Genomic DNA, 20,292 nt, shown 5'->3' with positions numbered 1-20,292 from the left:
TTCCAGCAGGTCACCCCCAACCTGTACCGGTGTGTAGGGTTGTCCCTCCCCAGGTGCAGGACCTTACACCCGCCTTTGCTAAACTTCATGAGGTTCCTCTCTGCCCAACTCTCTGGCCTGTCCAGGTCTCTGAAATAGTCCTCAATAAATTATTCTTATATAGAGAATATCCTCAATATAGATTTCCAAATGTGTTAAAAACATCAGATACTCATACCAGGGGCTTTTTTGGACTGTTGCTGGGCCTCCTAAGTACTGGTCTAGTGATACCAAATTTAAAAATTTCAGCCAAGTTGATTAATATCAATAAAAGGCAGATGGCTTTTTGTCCCTGATTCTTGAGGCTTACAAAACCTTTGGTAGCATCTCAATAGGTCTGCATACAGTTTAAGACTGAAGGGAAATTCTGTGACAAAGTAATGTCTCTTATAAGAATCAGAATGCCATTCTTATTTTATGAAATGGTATCTTCTTTCTTGAGGAGCTTTACTGATTTCAATCATATAGTTCTCTGCATTGCAAATAAGGTTGCTATTTCATAAAAACTCTCCTTAGCTTTGACGATGGAGAGGTTGTTTCCACTTCTAATAATGTTGGAAACTTAGTGTAGCAGGCTATCTTAAGAGGGCATTTGTTAAGATGTGAATCAGGTTGTTTCTGGTGTAGGAGGAGAGGCTTTCTGGTTTGTTGCAAAATTTCAGGGTGATACCTCTGTTGGCTTAACTGTTGAGCCATGACCATGACAGTCTGGACTGTGTCCATTCTGATTTTAAGTACCTGCAAGGATGAAGACTCTGAAACCTCCCTGGGCAGTTGGTCCCAGTGCTTGACTGCTGTAGCCAGTAAAAAAAATTTTCCTGATATTTAAACAAAACTTCCTGTATTTCAGTTCATATGCATTGTTTTTCATCCTTTTGCTAGTCACTGCTGAGTGACGGAGGTCAGAGTATCTCTCTTCTTTACTCCCCCTCATCAGGTATTTATGCACATTATTATGAACCCTGCTGAGCTTTCTCATCTTGAAACTAAACAGTCCCAGATCTTTCAGATAGATGTTTGTGTGACAGATACTTGGTTCTCGTTGTCATCAGTGGACTTTCTCCAGTACATGCATGTCTGTCTTGTGCTGGGGACCCCAGAACTGGATCCAGGAGCCCAGATGTGATCTCACCACTGCTTAGTAGAGGGAATGGAGCATCTTCCTCAACTGGCAAGGGATGCTCTTGGCAATGCAGTCCCAGGTGCTGTTGGTTGTTGCACAAAGGGCAAATGGAAGCATGGTGTCCACCAAGACCCTCATGTCCATCTCTGCCAAGCTGCTTCCCATATGGTTAGCCCCTGGATGGACCCTGGCCTGGATTTCTTTCTCCCCAAGTGCTGGATTTGACATTTTCCCTTGTTGAAATTCATGAGCTTCTTGACAGCCCATTTCTCCAGCCTGTTGAGGTGCCTCTGGATGGCAGCAGACCCACCTACTGGATCAGCCACTCCTCCCAGATTTGTGTTGTGTGCAGACTTGCCGAGGGGGCACTGTGCCCCATTGTCCAGGTCATTGATGAAGATGCCAGACAGTGTCGATCCCAGTGTCAAGCCCTGGGGTTGATCCTTCGTGGCTGGCCTCCAGGTCACAACCCTGTGAGCCCAGCATGTGAGCTGTTTTCAGCCCACCTCACCGTCCACTGTCCTAGCCTGGGCTGCTTCAGTTTGCCTGTGAGGATGTTATGGGAGACGGTGTTAAAAGCGTTGTGAGGTGAAAGTACATTAGATATGTGTAGCCCATATATCTTTGGCCAGTATGGTATGGCGGAATAGAAGATCAGGAGGTTTTGAAATAATACATGCGCTGTAGAAGTGTAATTGGGCAGGTTAAATTCTGTGTCTTCTCTGATCTGAGCGTTGCAAAAAATTGGGGAATAACATTTCTGGAAGAATCTCCATGAACACTGGAAATGTTATTCAACTGATTCAGAAGTAAGCTATCAGAGGCTATCAAGAGCATGGTAATCTTTCCTTTTGTCTATGTAATGCCAACGTCTTTTTTTCTATACCAATAAAACTGTATTCAAGACCAGCAACAGTTAACAGTTAGATCACACATGTTGGGTTTTTTTTAGTGGTTTTATTACCAGAGTTAGTGGGAAGATAGAAATGCAGTTGAGGATTTTTTTGCTTTTTAGAAGACTGAAAGTGATTTCCATTTTAACTGGCTGCACATAGTGCTATTGGGTATCTTGTGTTTTCAGAGCATCCACCCAGGCCTCATCACACTGCTGGCAAATGTGACATTTCTTCTAGATGGGTTTCCTTTGGAAATAATAACTTCCAGCATGATACAGATTTCAGCAATCTTGAGGATATTTTAAAAATTAGCTCTGACAAGGTAGTCTCTTGCACAGACATGCTGTTGAATCACAGCATCCAAAGTTCGGAAAGGAAAAATTCTCCATTGCCTCATTGTGAGCTAGATTACTTGATTGGTCTTTGTATCTTCTGTCACTCTAAGATCCGGAGAACGAAGGATGATAGTTACTTATCAAAACTTCTAGTATAAGCAGACCAAAGATTCCCCTCTGCCCCTTGTTTTCCATGCTGGTTTATTATTAAGTCTGAGATATGAAATGTTGCGGATCCAGATAAGGAGCTGCCTTTTTGTGTCTCATCACATGTCTGTAAACTCCAGCTTTGAACAGATTCTTCTGAAATTCTTTCTGTCTTTAACACAGGGCCCTTTAAAAATATGTATCAATTTCAGAAGAACTTGAACAGTCTTCTACGAATTATTTTGACTATCTACTTGGAAAAGCAAGGTGTATGCCTATTCAGTGTGTCCAAGACAGAATAAAATGACGAATGACTTAAAATAGAACACAAGGGATTTTAGAAAGAACAGTTTTGGTTGTAGCTTGTGTCTCTCTTTTCTCTATTTTTTTCCTATGTATCTCCATTTCTCTATTTTTTTCTATTTTCAAAACATCCTAGAGATGTTTCAAAAATAGAGAAGTCAATTCTGCTAAAGGAAAAAGTGTTTTTAAGAGTCAAGACAGATGGAATTTGCTTCCACCCCCCACTCCACAGAGAACAAGTTTTCAGTTCTCTTTTTAAACATGCTGTAAGTAAATTTACATTAGAAGCCCTCTCTAGGATGGAGATTAAGAGTTTGACCAAAACACCACTCTTCAGATACTAGCTTTGTTGTTTTATTCTCTGATGAAAAAATTGTTCTGCAGGTATTGAAAGGAACAGATTTAATCATATAAGGCAAAGAGTCAGGGGGATTTTTTGCCCTTCACAATTGAAAGCAATCATCTGATGTGCCAAATATTAATGTAGAAAAACCAGAATGGTCAATCTGATAACTGATAAAATTACAGAAGCTACAAAGGTCCCTCAAAATCTAATTAATGCTCTCTCTTCAATGGGTAACTCTCCCAGTTTGTTCTGAGAATAGGTTTTCCTGTCTGGGACTGTACATCCAAGGATGGAAGAAACTTCTGCCAGAAATTATGCTTAATTATGCTCTTTGTATTTAATTTTGCTCAGTTTAGCATTCTGATCTGCACTACCAGGGAAAGTTACAAACCTGACAACCTACAAAACCCATTTCTTCATTTGCTGTTTTTTTTTTTTTTTTTATATTTAAGTTTCTCCTTCCCTTTCATTTGAGTTCAGAGTCTAAAGCATGAATGACTTGTTGCAAAGGAAAAACTGCTCAGTTTGTGTAGCTTAAAATCAGGACCCAAGTGTTTTACTGATTTATTAGTGGCACATAACAAACTGGGAGTCATATATTAAAGGCACTTGATTAACTGGCAATCACTGAACTATAGATGCAGGATTGATACTAGATACACAACAGATGAACCCTCACCCATTTCTATGCCATTTTATATACCTGATTTGGAAAAGATCTAGCCCTGACCCCTGCACTGGGACCACCTCTCTCAAACACGTAGAGGTAACTTCCCCTTCAGGTGTGTTGTATGGCAATGCAGGTTCCCCTGGTCACTCGTACCTTTTGTGACAGATGCGGGCACTCAAACTTTAAACATTTATGTGTATGTCAAGAGTACTGTAGATGAGTAACCTTAGCAGAAACCATAGATGATTTTGTGTGGTTATGCACGTTTTCCAGCTCTTCCTTACCTGAGTGATAGAAGGCAGAACTCTGAAAGTACCCCTAGTTTTCATGATGTAGCTCTCCGGTTTATTAAACAGATTTTAATTGTTTGAATAAACCATTTCATCTTTTTTCCTTTAAAAACCAGGAAGGTCTTTGCTTGGTTGACAGCTTTCAGATTCCCTCCTTCCATGTCTTCCAATGAAGATACACTGTTCTTACTGAGTAAACTGCAGGTGTCCCAGGTTTAGCAGCTACCTGTGTTGGCCATGACCATTAATACTGAGGTCTTACATTCACTGACTCAGGAAAGGTTGTATTTCAGACAGATTATGTATCATTTATTCTCAAATACTGGGTAAGTATTAAGGAAGTACAACTGTGTTGTGTCTGCTGGAGAAGTCTGTCAAGTTCTTAACTTCAGTATGGACCTCTGTTCAGCCTGCCTTGGTACCAGCTAGTCATTCGTTTACTACCTCTGGAGTGAACGATATCTATGCTTGAATGCTAGGGCAGAGATGTGAAAGAAGCACTGTATTATTAGGCATGATGTTCACTGCTGGCATAGATTTACATGTCTTCCCTGACTTACTTTCCTCAAGTTCCGTGTTTACTAGAGCTACTACTATTAAACTGGCTGAGCTTGGAGTGCTTCTAGGTTTTTAATTTCCAGACAAGCATAAAGATCTAATGTAGCGTGCAAAAATGATAGCAGGTTTATGGTTGAAATACAGAAATTGAAAAACACTGAAATTAATTGTTGATGTAGATCAGATTGGATACTAAATTTAAACTGTGCTAGCTAAATGAAGCAGAAGAGAACTATAAACTAAATATACAATCCTTCCATCTGGAAATAGGAGAGAGATTTGGAGAACTACTTTTTGCACTTGTTCTGGTGTGATTATGAGGAGAATGAGACTTCTTGCCCATGTTGCTGAGCCTTTATTAAATCTTGGTAGGGTACGTAATGACAAAAGCAGTAACTCTGTCTTGCTAAGTGTGGAATATAAGTGATGGCCTTTTCAATATGATTGTGAGTAAAAATAGCCTTGTTCAGGATAGCATATTTAATGAATGAGACAGTGTTCTTTCAAAAAAATACTGTAGCATCCTTAAAGACTTTATGGAAGTATAACTGAAAATCCTAAGTGTACAGAGTAAGCAAGGCTCATAGAAAGAGATACCATTTTCCATTAATCGTTTGGTATAGTTGAAAGTTGCGGGGAAGAATGAAGCGCCTGGGTGTGGAAGCTAATATTTTGATCTGAAGTAGAAAAAAAGCCCCAAGCCCCCACATTAGGTATGGTTTGAAAAAAAAGAATGCCTTGAACTTACACTTGGTTTTGCATTATACACTTCACCTGGGCCAAGGCCCCGAGTGCATCTCCTGTCTAGGAGTTTATTTTAGTGGGGTTCAAGGTCGTCTCCTTCATTGAGAGGAGTTGTTGGGAGAAAAGCTAGAAGGAAGGGCCTGCCCTACTTTCCTCGGGGGGCTGCTTTTAATCCAGTGCAATACTGCCTGTGCTGTGTCACAGCTGTGCAAGCAGGTATGTCTGTGCCTGTCTGGTACCTTCTTGATCCTGATCTGGACTAGGACCTGGCAGCTGAGCTTCCTGGTCTAATCTTGGACCTGCCTCAGTACTACACACTTGCTGTGTGATCCCTTGACAGCATCTGGCCCTGATCACTATCTCTGGATCCAATCCTGACCTGGATATGCCACTGAGCATTCCCAATCCTCCTGATTTACTGCCCTCACCTGCCTTGTTTTCATGCGCGTTTCCCAGCTTACATTCCCTTGCAGAACCAGTTGGCCATTGCTGCTCTCTGACAATGTGAACTTAAACGCAAATTTATTAAACAGTTGTAACTTATGTGGGAAGACTACACATTAACTAATTTTTCCAGCTGTTCAGCAAGATTTTTGTGATTAGTAAGCAGTGGAAAAAGTTGCTCACACAGGTTGTGCAGTCTTCATGCTTGGAGGTTTTCAGAGCTTGGCTGGATAAAGTCCTGTGTTACTTATGTGGAGCTAGTTAAAAACACTTTATTTTTCTGTCTTGTTTTAGTAGTTAGGATCTTTCCTTCATTTATTGCTTTGTGTAAATCTGTGAAGAGAAGGAAAGTTAAAAATACTCCAATATTGTTAAACAGATAAAAAGTAATACATTTAGTCAGAATGCTACTTATTGTCAGGGTATTATCTGAAGCTTGAGAACCTCTTGATGAATTTTCCAACAAGCTGGAATGATTGATTGTTTTCTCCTAAGTTCTGAGTTGTATACATCTCATAACTCATCAATCACTTCCCAGAAGTATACTATATTTTTATCATTGCTACCTGCCCTTCAGGTGCCGTAAGACTAGAAATAAATATCTTGGTTGTTTCTCTTAACTGTAGCAGCTTCTAAAAAGATTGTTGCTGTAAATATTTCTTAAAATATTTTAGTTACCTTGGGTGAAAGCTCATCAATAAACAAAAATCCCATGTATTTATTTATTAGCCTTGTGGTTTTTTGTTCCCATCTTTACAGCAGTATATCTGCAGAAGAAGAGAAAGAAAATACAGTCTCAAAACCTTTAAGACTTGCTTGTGTTTTCTGGTATTTTTTATCACTGGAGGAGAACAGAATAGGTTTGTACATTAGAATCATTAATATCTAGTTCATCTTCCCTTCACATAGAGAGATGGACTGAGTGACATTTTAAAGTGGCTTATAGATTTCTCTTGTTATGATTTCAAAGCATTGAGGGATAATTTACATTGGAAAGGACCTCAAAAGGCCCAGAGTTCAACCCTGATCTCAGAGCAGTGTTAGCTGTGAGGTAAAACCAGGTTGCTCAGGGTCTTGAAACCTCCAGGGGTGAAGAGAGCAGAACCTTTCTGGCCAATCTTTTCCAGTAACTTCATTTTTTCACGTTAAATAATTTGCCTCAAATAGTTAAAATAAATCCCTCCTGCTACACTTATTTATAGAATTCCAGTTACTAGAGAGGCATACAATTATGTGACGAGCTCAGTGAAAGTGCACTAACAGAGTGCAGTAACAGTCTGCAGTATTTAATCAGTCATGAAACAGACCAGAAGCATGTCAGTTTTGTCCTGCACATCTGTACTTCTCAGTTTAGTGAGAGTCATTGAGATACTGCAGGTAATAGCTCATACTCACTGAGTGATGTGGTATCTGAAAAGTTTTCAGAAGTATCATTGCAGCTTTGAAGAGCATTTTAGATTGTTTTCATTACTATCTGTGGAGGGATTCTCTTACTGTAGCAGATATGCTGGTAGTTTCTCTTAACTAGTGAACACTATATATATATGTTTGTGCTTCGTGGATCTGGATCATGACATTATCATGGAATGCTTTTATGCAATTGTGCATTGTCTTTCTGCCTATGATAAGCTATTGCACTATTTGAAATACTTGAGTCATATTTTAAAATAAAAGCAGACAGTCTGAATTGCCAGTTATTTATGTCTTGTGTGGTGTATTAAAAGTTACAAGCTACAAAAATTCATTCAAATATATGAATTAGTCTTGAAGAAAGATATCTAATGTGAAGAAAAAAATGCTTCTTACTGCTTAGCAGAGCTCTTCATAGTAGCTGTGAAGCCATCCATGAGGCTTAGGAGATTCCTGGTGAAAGTGGGGTGTTTGGACACTTAACATGCAGTATGGTCACAGCTGGAAGTGTGTGTGTCCTTGCTCTCCTTGTTCTACAGGTGCATCACTTCACAGCAGGGGCCCTCACACTTTTTAACCAGGGGCCGGCGCGGATGCAGTGGCAGGCAGCCATCTGCGGCTGCTTGGTTTCCCCCCCAGCCGCCGGCGGGGGGGGCAGGGGGGTCTGTAAATACCGGGGGCCGGATTGAGGACCCTGGGGGGCTGTACCCAGCCCGTGGGCTGTAGTTTGAGGACCCCTGCTTTAAACAGTCAAAGATAGGAGGAGTGAGCCCAGAGTGAAAGGAGCCACAGGGAGGCGAGGAGAAGGTGGAAGGCACTGTTCCTTCCTCCTGGTTGCTTTCTCTGTTCTCACTACCATTCAGAGGACAGTGCATCTTTTTTCCCTGTTGTGCAGGACAGTGACGTGCACTCCCAGGTGCTGCCTTTGTTCTTGCTCCTTCTTACATGCATCGGGGTGGGGAGTTGCCCAGAGGTGCCAAGCATCAGCCATGTGTATGTGCAGATGGAGCAAACAGCATGAAGAAATCTTTCAGCTCTTCATGAGAGGAGCAGGACTCCCTGATGTCTCAGGTTTTCTACTGTGCACACATCATACAGAGGAGAAGGAGGAGAGAGAAACTAGGCAGGTGTGGTAGGGAAAAGACCTGCTGCTGTAGACAGGGACTGGGGGAAAAGAGACCAGCTTCTTTCTTCACCTGTCCCTGTCAAACTCTTGCATGTTGAGGAGCAGCACCCTGTCCTGCTCTCAAAGTGCTGCACTTGACCACTCTGCTCCTGCCATGTCCTCAGTCTATACCCCTTAAACTTGAGGAGGAGACTTGTTTTACAGCTTTCTTTTCCAGTCTCGTCTTACAGGTTCTAGGGCGCAGATAATGCTTTTTCTTTAGCTGCTGGTCCTTAGTTATGATTTGCTCTGCTCCTATCATTGCTCTACATTATGCTAAATGCATAACAATAACTTATTACACTGGTGTAATGTAACAGTAATTTACTACAGTGGTGCGTGGTGAAGGTCAAAGTGTGAAGGACTGACAGTCATAAGTCAAAAATTTTTTTCTGCTGTATGATGTCTTGGTAAAATCCATACCTTACTGCCCTCTTACAGCTTCAGGCTGCCCTTACATTCTGGGGATATCTTCATGGTAGGATTCATCGGGACACTGACTACTGATGAGGAGCTCTGAATGGTTCTGTCAGCAGGGACGGCTTTTTTTCTCCTTAGATTTTAGGGCTGTCTCAGGAGCGTGGTTTTTGCTGTCCCTCGTGCCTAGTTACTTATGTACCTGAAAAAGCTACCTGGTTTTTTGTGCTTCCTTGTATGCTCTGGATTTCATGGGCAACTCAGATGTGTTTTGATGACAGTACTTCCTTGCTGGGGTAACTTCTGCGGTTCAAGAAGACTGCAGTCACTAAGGTGAGAGGAGATCAGGTCAGAGGGAAGGGGGGAGCCACACTCCTCATAGGCTCTGCTGGGACTGGGTCTGAGTCTATCTGTGGTGACAACCCTTACATTTGCATTGTTCTGGGATTCTGCAGGGGGGAAAGAAGAATTTGATAGCTGTTAGAATACCAGCGCTGTAGAAACTGATCGGCATCTCCAGATATGGTATATCTGAGAGCTTTTGCACTCGTCTGAGGAAGCCTGCCTGTGACCTGCTAAGCTAAAAAATATTCTGCCTTAATCATGGGGTGTATTTGGTGCTTTAGGTATTTCAGTGAAATTAAATACTTGGGCATTTTCAGTGGAAAACACTTCCTTTAGTTTTATATTATCCTTTGTTATTTAGTGGTCTTAGTCACTGAAAAAGAAAACTAGATAAAACATACAAGGCTTGGACAGCTCAATACTTTCATTGCTGTATGTTCCTTGTGTTTTTCTAGGTTTTAAATGCCTCTTATTGATGATTCAGGCTGTCTAGGCTGACTTCTGGTCTATTTCAATGCAGTCTATTGTGGTATAGATACTTGCAGAAATGTCTCTGAATTTGCTTGTTTTAATCTGGTTACATGCAGCAACTTGTGTCATGGGACAGGCAGGTGGGTGGTGTAGGGTTCCACTACAGCTCTAAATTAGAGCCCGATTGTCTCTAAGGGCAAGAAATCTTTATTTCCTGGTGTCATTTTAGGCAACAAGCCTAAAATCTTGGGTTTGAATTGTGCATGATGAAAAATGCATTTTCATTACTGTGACTGAAAAATCAGCAGGTGTAGCTACTTGCTTTAAACTGGGTTTTGGATGTAATTTATTAAACAGGCATGTTCATTTGCAGACAAAATAAGACAAGTGAAATATGTTGTTTATGCCTTTGTTAGTCTGTAAATCCTATATAAAAGCTGTTGTTTGGTAAGGTACTTTACTGAAATTCCCATGTAAAGAATATGGCTGTACTGTGAGGTAGCTTGAAAGGTAAGTATTTAACTGGTACAATAATTAATATTATTCTAATGTATCCTAAATGTTTCTTTCAAGATACTAGAATATTTACTTTTTTTATTCCTGCTTTCAGGGGAATTCAAATGGCATCGCCACTGTGGATATTTCTGCAGGGTTTGTGGGACTTGAAAGCTATGTGGAGATACCAGCTATCTTCCTTACAGCATTTGCAACATACACAGGACCTTTGCTTTGGGCCATTCATCTGCTGTGCTACTTGAGTTCTGAAGTTAACAGGTAATCACGTCTTGAACTAAAGTAACACTCCTCTATGTATTGCAGATATGAATACCATTCAGATAGTGTATACCTTTTCAAACAAATAGTTTCATTCACATAAATTTTTGCCTTGGAAGTTAGTTTTCCAATAATAAAATGCATGTGGGGTTTTTTTGGTATGCATTTGTGTCATCTCACTCTTCCAGTTTCATTTTCTCTGCAGGAGTTTTGCACTGGGAATATACATGTATATTTTACTAATTTTGTTTCTGAATGAGTTCTCAGTTTGCTGTGCTAAATTACGTAAAATTTTATTATGGTTTTGTAACAGCATGTGCTGCCTAAAAACATTCTTCTTGGAACCTATTAAGTATGAGACCTGACAAAGACTTTTTAAAGTAATAGAATAGAATTCAAACTCAACTAACATGTAGTTCTTTGAATATTTGTCCTTGTTTGACATAGTGACATACAGCATTATAAAAAAAAAATATTGTATGTTACTGGTTATTGCAGTCATTTGTAGCTAAAATATTTGTACTTTTGGGTATCTTGTGTAGTGGAAGGGCTAATGTAAAATGAACTAGTGCATTTGGAATTTTAAGAAGACATATTTGGAAAACGCTCATGTAACTTACAGCGTGCATGTAAAATCCAACTGGACTCTCCAGTATTGCATTTAACTCACCATCCAGGGCATTCAAACCAAGAGATGCCATATGTTAAAATAGAGGAGCTGTAAATTCCATATATTGTAATATCAATGCACAAATGCAAAGACTTGATAGATTTTCACAGAAATAATATTCGACAGTGACTAAATTTTTACTGTCACAGAATCTTTTCACTGTTATCTGTGGAATTCAAATGTACTTTTTTTTTTTTTTTAATGGGGATCAAAATGTTGCAGCCGGCTTGGCAGGTGGGATTTTGGACAGTATTTAGTTTATCACAACTCCGCCTTATGCATTGTCATCCTCTGTAAACCTCTGACTTTCCTTTATCTACAGAGTGTCATCTGGTCTCATCTTGTTAGTGCTTTTTGTTTTCTGGCTTCTCTCTTCTTTCCCTTGTTTGTTCTGGGCTATACCTACACCATGAACTTCTGTTGGCACATGTGTGTTCATCAGAGGTGTGAGGAGATGGGATCCCCAGCTGTCCAAGCTGCATAGGCTAGTGGAGGCTTTAAACAGGCCCTTCCTGGTTCAAACAGCCTAAATTCCTGCACAGTCATTGTGTCCATTGCTCTGTATTAAGAGGCACCTTTAACAGGTAGTGTTATTATTCACCTTAGTCACAGATTTGCCTGTCTGCCATACTGCTTTCTAAAGATGTCTAGCTCTCTCTACTTTGTTGCAGTGCAATTACGGAGCCCTGTGCTGGGCCATTGTATTGGCCTAGTAATGCACTCCTTAGTGCAGACTGAGACTCACTGCAGAACATTACCTCCTAGTCTGAGGCCAGCTACCTTGAAGTCATCTTTGGTCTTATATAGATTGATGCTGTCTAAGTACTGGTCTTTATGTGTAATACCTCTGAAACCCAGCCTTTCCTTTGTTCATTCTGATATTATGTTTTTTTGCTTTAGGAGGAGTACATGTAGAATACTCTTAATTATAGATGTCTGGATCTGTATGACCACATCAACCCCTTTCCTGAATTTTCTTTACTACCTGGTGACTTGACACCAAACTCATTTTTAACTTTTTCTAATGCTCCTCAGTTTAGCTTTAGTCACTGCTTTGCTCCATCAATACATCTTCCTAGGATCCAAGCTCTTCAAGTTTTCTCCATTCTTTCAACTTTCTTTAAAAAGAGTTATGTACATATAGAAAGCCCCACCGCTTGTCTTCTGGTAAATATGTGACCCATGACCCTAGGTATTACTTACATTCTGTTAATCTACTGTTTTTTCCAATTAATTTATAACTCTGCCATGCTTTCTTTAAAATAGTGCTAGACAGTTTCATTGGTCACATCCATGTTCCTGTGTTGTTTTTCTCTTTTGTGAGTCCCACTTTCCATTCTTCATTATTACACTGTAGGTGCTTCGGAAATGGAGGTTTTTGCTAGTGCTTGGAGGACTCTGAGCACAGTACAGTAAATCACCTCAGTGCCATTGTCTGGGGAGGGAGAGGAAAAGAGTAAGACTACCCGTAATGTGTTTAAAATAGCTGAAGTTCAAATGTTGTTTACACCCTAGACTGCAGACTGTGATGAACACTAACATACAATGAAGAGAAAATAATACCATATAGCATGGTTTTTGAAAGCTCTTCTAACAAAATAATAATTTCTGTAACAAAACCTTTGAGGATCTGTACTTGTTTAGTATTGTTTCAAATAATGTGCCTCTGTAGCAGTGTTGGTGGTTGTTCTGATGTTTTCTTGGTTGAATTTTTGCAGATTAAAAGCTCAGCTAGTAGTGTTGCCAGGTACAGTGCTGGTTTAAACTGCTCTCAAGTGGGTAGCTGTGACCTGTAATACCCACATCACTTATGTAAGTAGATTCCATCAAGCAGCTTGTGTCTGTAGCCATTTTAAGGTTCACTTGGGTCAACTGGTAAGGTTGTTTCCTCTGTGAAACAGTGCATAACTCTGGACTGGAATCTCTGTAGCTGCTGGGACTCGTTTAAATTGGTATGTTATGGTGCTCAGAACTTGGTCTATATGCTTTTTATTTTAGTTTTGTGTTTTGCTGTTGCTGGCAGGATGGTTGTCTCATTACTTCATTGTTATTCCTTGGAGCCAAAGCCGAAACTGCAGAAGGCAGAGGTCCAGCTGCTTCATGTGTTTTCTTAAATGTATGGGAGACTGAGCTTTTTTAAAAAACTGCTGGATGCTTTAGAATGTTCTTTAGAAAGGCTTCCTACTAACTTTTATAAGCAATGTGCCTTCGTCAGAGTCAAACACTTTCCTTTTTTTATATGGTTCTGAGTGCAAGATGAAGATCCTTTCCCTGCTTCCACTAGATGGGAAGTTCTGAAAGAATCCAGCTGCCCTGTTTATTTGGAGTATGCTGAGTGGGTCCTGTTAGATTACTAAAGGATGCCCTCAGGATTCCTGACCCATCCTGGTACAGTCTTAGCTGAATGGATGTGCCCAGAACTGCTCAGGAGTACCATTCAGAGCAAAGTTCCTAGCATACTGCGGCTGTTTTAGAGGTGAAGCATCTGAGGAAGTTGACCTGGACATGGAAGCCTGACTTCAGTGCTAACTTGTCTTTGTTTATTCCAGCCACTTAGCAGAGCCCATGTCATTTATAGCTGCATCAGTTGGGTTGGCTTAACAGAGAGAGCTTCTTGCTGGAGTTCCCAGAAGCTGAACTCCGCTGAGGCATAACTTCCTAAGGGCAAGTAAACCTGCACACCCTTCCCTCTCTCTGTACTTCTGTGAAATCACAGAATACTTGAGTCTGGAGTCCAACCCTCCTGCCCCGAAGAGGGTCAACCACAGCAGGTTCCTCAGTGCCGTGTCAGGTTGGTATTTGAGTGTCTCCACAGTCTCCTTGAGCAACCTTTTCCACTGTATGACAACCCTTGCAGTAAAACAGGTTTTTTTCTGATGTTTAAGGGGAATTTGTCATATTTTAGTTTGTGTCCATTGCCTTTCCTCCTTTCAGTGGGCACCACAAAGAAAAGCCTGGGTACATCTTCTTTACTTCTGCCCATCAGATATTATGCATATCAGCAAGATCCCTGCTGATCCTTCTCTACTTAAGGCTAAACAGTCCCAGATTTCCCAGCCTCTCATATTGGATGCTCTGATCCCTTCATCATCCTTGTGACCTTTCAGTAGACTCACTCCAGTACACCCATGTCTGTCTTGTACTGGGGGGCCCAGAACTGGATCCAGAACCCCAGATGTGATCTGAACTGTGATCTCCAGCCCAGAACTGGATCCAGAACCCCAAATCACCTTATTCAGCCTTCTGGCTCTGCTTTTTCCCCTACGGCCCTGGGTTCACTCAAGGGAACATTACTTACTTGTGTTCAACTTGTTATCCACCAGGAACAATCTATGTCCTTCTCTGCCAAGCTGTTTTCCAGATGGTCAGCCCCAAGCCTGTCCTGGTGCATGGGTTTATTATTCCCCAGCTACAGGATTTGAAATCGCCCTTTGTTGAACTTCTTGACAGCCTATTCCTCCAGCCTGTTGAGGTGCCTCTGGATGGCAGCAGACCCACCTACTGGATCAGCCACTCCTCCCAGATTTGTGTTGTGTGCAGACTTGCCGAGGGGGCACTGTGCCCCATTGTCCAGGTCATTGATGAAGATGCCAGACAGTATCGATCCCAGTGTCAAGCCCTGGGGTTGATCCTTCGTGGCTGGCCTCCAGGTCACAACCCTGTGAGCCCAGCATGTGAGCTGTTTTCAGCCCACCTCACCGTCCACTGTCCTAGCCTGGGCTGCTTCAATTTGCCTGTGAGGATGTTATGGGAGACGGTGTTAAAAGCGTTGTGAGGTGAAAGTACATTAGATATGTGTAGCCCATATATCTTTGGCCAGTATGGTATGGTGGAATAGAAGATCAGGAGGTTTTGAAATAATACATGCGCTGTAGAAGTGTAGTTGGAACTCCTTAAACAACTTCCTTCCATCTGATCAAACACACGGAACTATGAAATATTCTCCTCATAGGGAAAGGTAAATATGTTTCTAAAATAATTAAGTGGCATGTGACAGACAGTAACATGGATATTATCACCACTTTTAGTCCTTCAGGCTCTCCTAACAAACTTGGCAGTTTAAATGTGTCGGGATTTTCACAGACAGAAATAGAAAGAACTTTTTTGCTTCAGTCTCCATGGAAACTGTGCAATAACTCTTGAAACTGTTTTTGAGACATGGAGTACTGATTAAACTGATGCCTGAACTTAACCAAGTATTCAGTGTGTGATCTCCATGAATTCCAGAGAGCACCTGATTCATGTAAAGGGTAGTTTTTACAGTGACCACTGTGTTGCTCTGACCTGAAGTAGAACTTTGGATTTTTGGGATGCTTATGACCGTGAAAAGGGCCATGTTCTTGGATAATCTGACCTATATTACATGACCTCACTGTGCAATACACTCCAGATGGATTCAGTTTTCAAGCTCCTACCCAAAGAAAATTGTCATGTGGGTGATGCTCACAGTGTTGTGTAATTACCACCCTTGAGCTAGGCATCGTGATAGTTTTCAGATTACTTGCACGTTGGAATCTGTGTTTTAGTTGCTTTAATGAGTCAAGTGTCAGGGTGAATTGGTGGATGTGTTCTAGCATTAGAAGGCTGCATTCTTATTGGGTTTTCTTCGTTAGTGATCAAAAGTTATAATAGTACCTCATGTTAGCAAATGGCTTTCAGGTATTGAAAATGTAAGTTATGCCCAACAGGACAGTGTTAATAGTTGCAAAACTTTTAATGTTACACTGTGACTTTGTTAATGTAGAATGCCAGCACAGCAAACTTAAGTTTTGCCGTGAATTCTTCTATAATACTGATCTAAACAGAATTAGGAAGGCATGCTAGCTGAAGGAATTTCAGCAGTCAACATCAGCTTTTGCCATCTTCTACCTAAAGTGTTTGAGACATTGACAGCCCTATTCACAATCCATGTTAATATATTAATCCTTTTTCTTTCTGACATAAGCTAGACGTGCAGTGAGTGTTTCTAATCTGTTTTGTTTGTTTGTTTTGTTTTGAGTCCCAGGTAGAAAATGTAGTAGAGACAAAAGAACAATCCAAATATTTTTCCCTGAACCCTTTAGTATTTTACAGAAGTAGTTTTTATTTCTTCTACTTTCACTTCACTCTTTCTTCCTTAGTTTAATTAAAGCTGAATAAAATGTTTGCAACTAAGAATATACTGCTGCTGCGTTCGCATGGTAATACTTGTTATCTATGGTGTTTGCCAGCAGTCTTATTCTTTAAATAAAATAATAAATAAAATGTATAGAAGAGGGTATCTACTTGTTCACTGATGTGCATGGAAATCTGGAAGTGATTTGATAAAATAGAGTGGGGTTTTATTGCCACAAGCTGGAAGAGTATTTTACTCACCTGTGCTGTCATTGTGGTGATGGCTGGAGATTTCTGTTAGACATCATTAGTGCTGTGTGATGGATACATCCTCATTCATTTGTCATGCTGGTCAGACGCTGACTTTTCCTATAAGTTGCCTTCAGGCAGCCATGGCTCATAGTATTGTAAAGTATTTTCTTAGTGAAAAGTGATCCAGCAAAGTAGGGTAGCCTGCAGTTGTCTCTATGTTGTAAACAAATGACAAGTTGCTTCAAAACCATTTGCAAAATAAATGTCATCCTCTTGTTCCATGGACCAGCTCTACAGCTGTGTTTTAGGAGCTGAAATAATTTCTATGTAAATATTAAGGAAAGTTGTGTGCACAGAATTTATAAATACACAGATTTGGGATGAGTTAGGTTATTTTTGCTTTGCGTAGATAGAAGTAAGCACCTAAAGGGATCTAATACTTAAAAATTAATTATCTAAGTTTTGGTAGAGTTGGCATATCCAACATGAGGTGTGTTTCTAGTAATGACTGATGACCCTAATGGAGAACTTGTGCTTCAGTGTGCTAGCAACTGCCCAAATGCATTGCAGAGTTGGCCACACAGCTTGTAAAGGGTCTTATTAATTCTGTGTGCTGCCATTGCTATGAGACTGTTCTCATTGACAGAGCTCTGCTGGCTTAGGTAGAGGCCACTTAAAGTAAGCATGCCAGATACGCTTTTTAATTTTTAAGTGGTCTGTCAGTTTGTGGGTAATCTTGAATTGAAAGGAAAGACTTCTAAAATTATTTTTTATTTCTGCCCAAGCTCTAATTTGAGGGGTTTATGGTTACATTGTCTTCCTCCTCTTGATGTTTTGGTGTTCATCAGACTTACAGAAGTATTCTCAAAAGCATGTAGCTGATTTAACTGTACAGCCTTCCAGTACCCAGTGTATCTGTAGAGCTGCAAGCTTCAGAGTGGAGGTATGCAGTATCACTTTGCTGTACAAAAGGGTACAGTATTTGACCTTTATTCTTGTTTGGAACCTCTGCATTGTGAGACAGTATTTTTCTGCAGTCCTGCATGGCTGGATTTACAAATCCTGCTTACACAGAAGAGTTCATTAAATTCAATACACACATAAACTTATTGAGTCTCTTAGGAGAATCAACTTTAACAACATTGGGCATGGGTAACCTAAGAGGCATCAATTATAAGCAGAAATTTGGGGATCCAATGGTAAGCAACTGGAATTTTTTCAAAGAATGACAGTCTAGACAGGCTCTATTAGGAGGATTCTAGAAAGACTTGAAAAGTCTCTGAAAATGTGAAAAAAATAATGACAGGAAGGTTGGTTAAGTTATGTGTCTGTAAGTAAACTGATAGTCCTTCCTATTGTTAGTGGACCACGGCAGTTGTAACTTGTCATAGTTTAATCCCGAAGGCAACCAAGCACCACGCAGCCGCTTGCTCACTCCCTGCCACCCAGAGGGATGGGAAGGAGGATTGGAAAGGAATGTAAAACTCAAGGGTTGAGATAAGACCAATTTAATAGGTAAAGCAAAGGCTGCGCATGCAAGCAAAGCAAAACAAGGAATTCATTCGCTGCTTCCCATGGGCAGGCAGGCGTTCAGCCATCCCCAGGGAAGCCGGGCTCCAGCACGTGGAACGGTTACTCAGGAAGACAAATGCCATAATGCCAGATGTCTCCCCCTTCCTTCTTCTTCTCCTCCCAGTTTATATACTCAGCATGACATCATATGGTATGGAATACCTCTTTGGCTAGCTTGGGTCACCTGTCCTGGCTGTGTCCCCTCCCAATGTCCCATGCCCCTCCAGCCCTCTGGCTGGCAGGGCCCAAGGAACTGAAAAGTCCTTGACTGAGTATAAACCTCACCCAGCAACAGCTAAACCCATCAGTGTGCTGTCAGCATTGCTCTCCCATCACAGCCCAAACACAGCACTGTACTAACTACTAAGAAGAAAATTAACTCTATCCCAGCTGAAACCAGGACAGAACTCCACAAAGGAAAGCTAACTTGTGTCAGAATTGCAGGATAGCAAGTGGTCATGTGGCATGCTATTTTCAAAAATTGTAGGCACTCTGCAGTGCGATGAAAGGAATTTTAGTACATTTTGATGAAAAGGATTAGGTTTGTCGATACTGACATCTTAAGATTTCTTTGATTAGTCCACACAGCTGTTAGTAGAGGAAGGATTGTGAAGCCTGATGCTGCTATATAATGAAGTTACACTTTCATGTGTGCTTCCCCTCTGTCTCTGACTCACTGTCCCTCATAATCTCTCTCTTTACCATGCTTGGTATTCTCCTCATCCCTCTCGTTCTCTTGTTATCACCCTCACCACCCCCCACTCAAGCTTCCCTTTTCTCTTGGACAAACTCTACGCCTCTTTGATGTGCTTTGGCTCTCTCCCTCTCCCAGTTGCCTTCTCTTGTGCATTTTCCGTCTTGTCAGAAAAATTTGCGACTGACCCCTGCCAACTGAGGAGAGAGCCAAGGATGCAAAGTATAGAATTAGAGAAGTAAATATTTATTCATGCACATGAGGTGTCCTAAGCAAACTGGGGCACCCCAAATGCGGTTTTACACAGCGTTCTTACACCTTTGCTCATGTTTCCCTCTTGCGATCCTTCTCTCCCACCAAGCAATTCCTCTCTCTTGCTTTCCCACCCTCTCACAGACACTTCCTCTCCTTGTGCACTTTCCCTGTCTCTCATGCCTGGGCTTTCATGATCTCTCATGTGTGGATGTTCCCAGTTTCTTTTGGATGCAGGCTCTTCCCACCTCTCGTGTGGGCTTCCCACCCGTCATGCACATGCGTCCCCTCCTTACATGTGCTTACCTCTCTCTCACGGGCTTCCCCACTCTCATGCACTCCCTCACCATGAGTTTCAGTCCCTCTCAGACTTCTGCCTCTTTGCAAGCATGCTTCCCCCGTCTCGTGCTTCCCTGTGCACTTTCCTCCTGATGTGCTGCCTCCCTCAGACTTCCTCCCTCATGATGCCCCATCATTCTTTTCCCCTCTCTTGCAATCACTTTCTCCCTCTCCCTATCATGCTTTCTCTCTCATGCATGCTTTCTCCCTACCTTGTTTGCACTTTCTCCCCTCCTTGCATGCACCTCCACCTTCTCCTACACACTTCTCTCGCTCTCATACACGCTTCCACCTTCTCTCATGTAATTCTTCCCTTCTTGCATGCACTTCCACCTTCTCTCACATGCGTTTCTGTCTTGCTTGCTTCCCTCTACTTTGTGCTCTTCCCCTTGTTGGCACACTTCCATCTCTTTTGTGTGCCAGTCTCCTCCTATGTGTGTTCCCTTCAGGCATGATTCCCCCTCACTCTGGCATGCCACCCTCCATGCTTTCCCCTCTCATGCATGCACTGTCCTCCTTGCGCATGTGCTTTCTCACCCTTACATGTGCTCTTCTCCTCACACATGCTCTCTCTCTCTCACTTGAATATGCTTTGTCTTTTCCATGCTTTTTTCTTTTGTGCACTTTTGCTGTCCTGCTGCCTTGCGTGCCCTTCTGTCTGTTGCTTTTCCTTTTTCTCTCTTCCTTTCCCTTCTGTAGAGTTTCTCCTTGGTGTGCTTTCCCATGCCTCACACTTTTTCCATCTCTCTCACACACTCAAATTCTTAGAAGTTCAGATTGTTTGCACTTTCCTTCTCTGCATGTTCAATCGTTCACTTGTGTCCTTCTTTCTCCCACCTTCTGTCTCTTACAAGCCTTTTCATTCTTTTGCACTTCCCTCCCTCATTCTCTTTGCATCTTTGTATCTTGCTTTTTCTCCTTTGTATGATTCCCTGTCTCTGA

At 41.4% G+C, this 20,292-nt stretch overlaps 1 protein-coding gene across 5 annotated transcripts in view; it reads left to right on the top strand.

Moving 5' to 3' along the window:
• PIGG (phosphatidylinositol glycan anchor biosynthesis class G) overlaps positions 1–20,292 on the top strand; it is a 98,888-nt gene that overhangs the window by 47,392 nt on the left and 31,204 nt on the right. For 3 of the 5 annotated variants that reach the window (XM_056323968.1, XM_056323969.1, XM_056323970.1), the window contains exon 12: positions 10,314–10,477. In XM_056323968.1, the coding sequence (XP_056179943.1) occupies positions 10,314–10,477 (164 nt within the window). Of the gene's footprint in view, positions 1–10,313; positions 10,478–12,865; positions 15,340–20,292 lie in introns of those variants that run through there. The other 2 variants (XR_008819353.1, XM_056323971.1) reach the window with 2 other exon arrangements.

The sequence above is a fragment of the Falco biarmicus genome, chromosome Z (assembly GCF_023638135.1).
Source record: "Falco biarmicus isolate bFalBia1 chromosome Z, bFalBia1.pri, whole genome shotgun sequence".
Taxonomy (NCBI): domain Eukaryota; kingdom Metazoa; phylum Chordata; class Aves; order Falconiformes; family Falconidae; genus Falco; species Falco biarmicus.
Note: the sequence above shows the minus strand (reverse complement) of the source record. Positions and strands in the feature narration are given on the sequence as shown.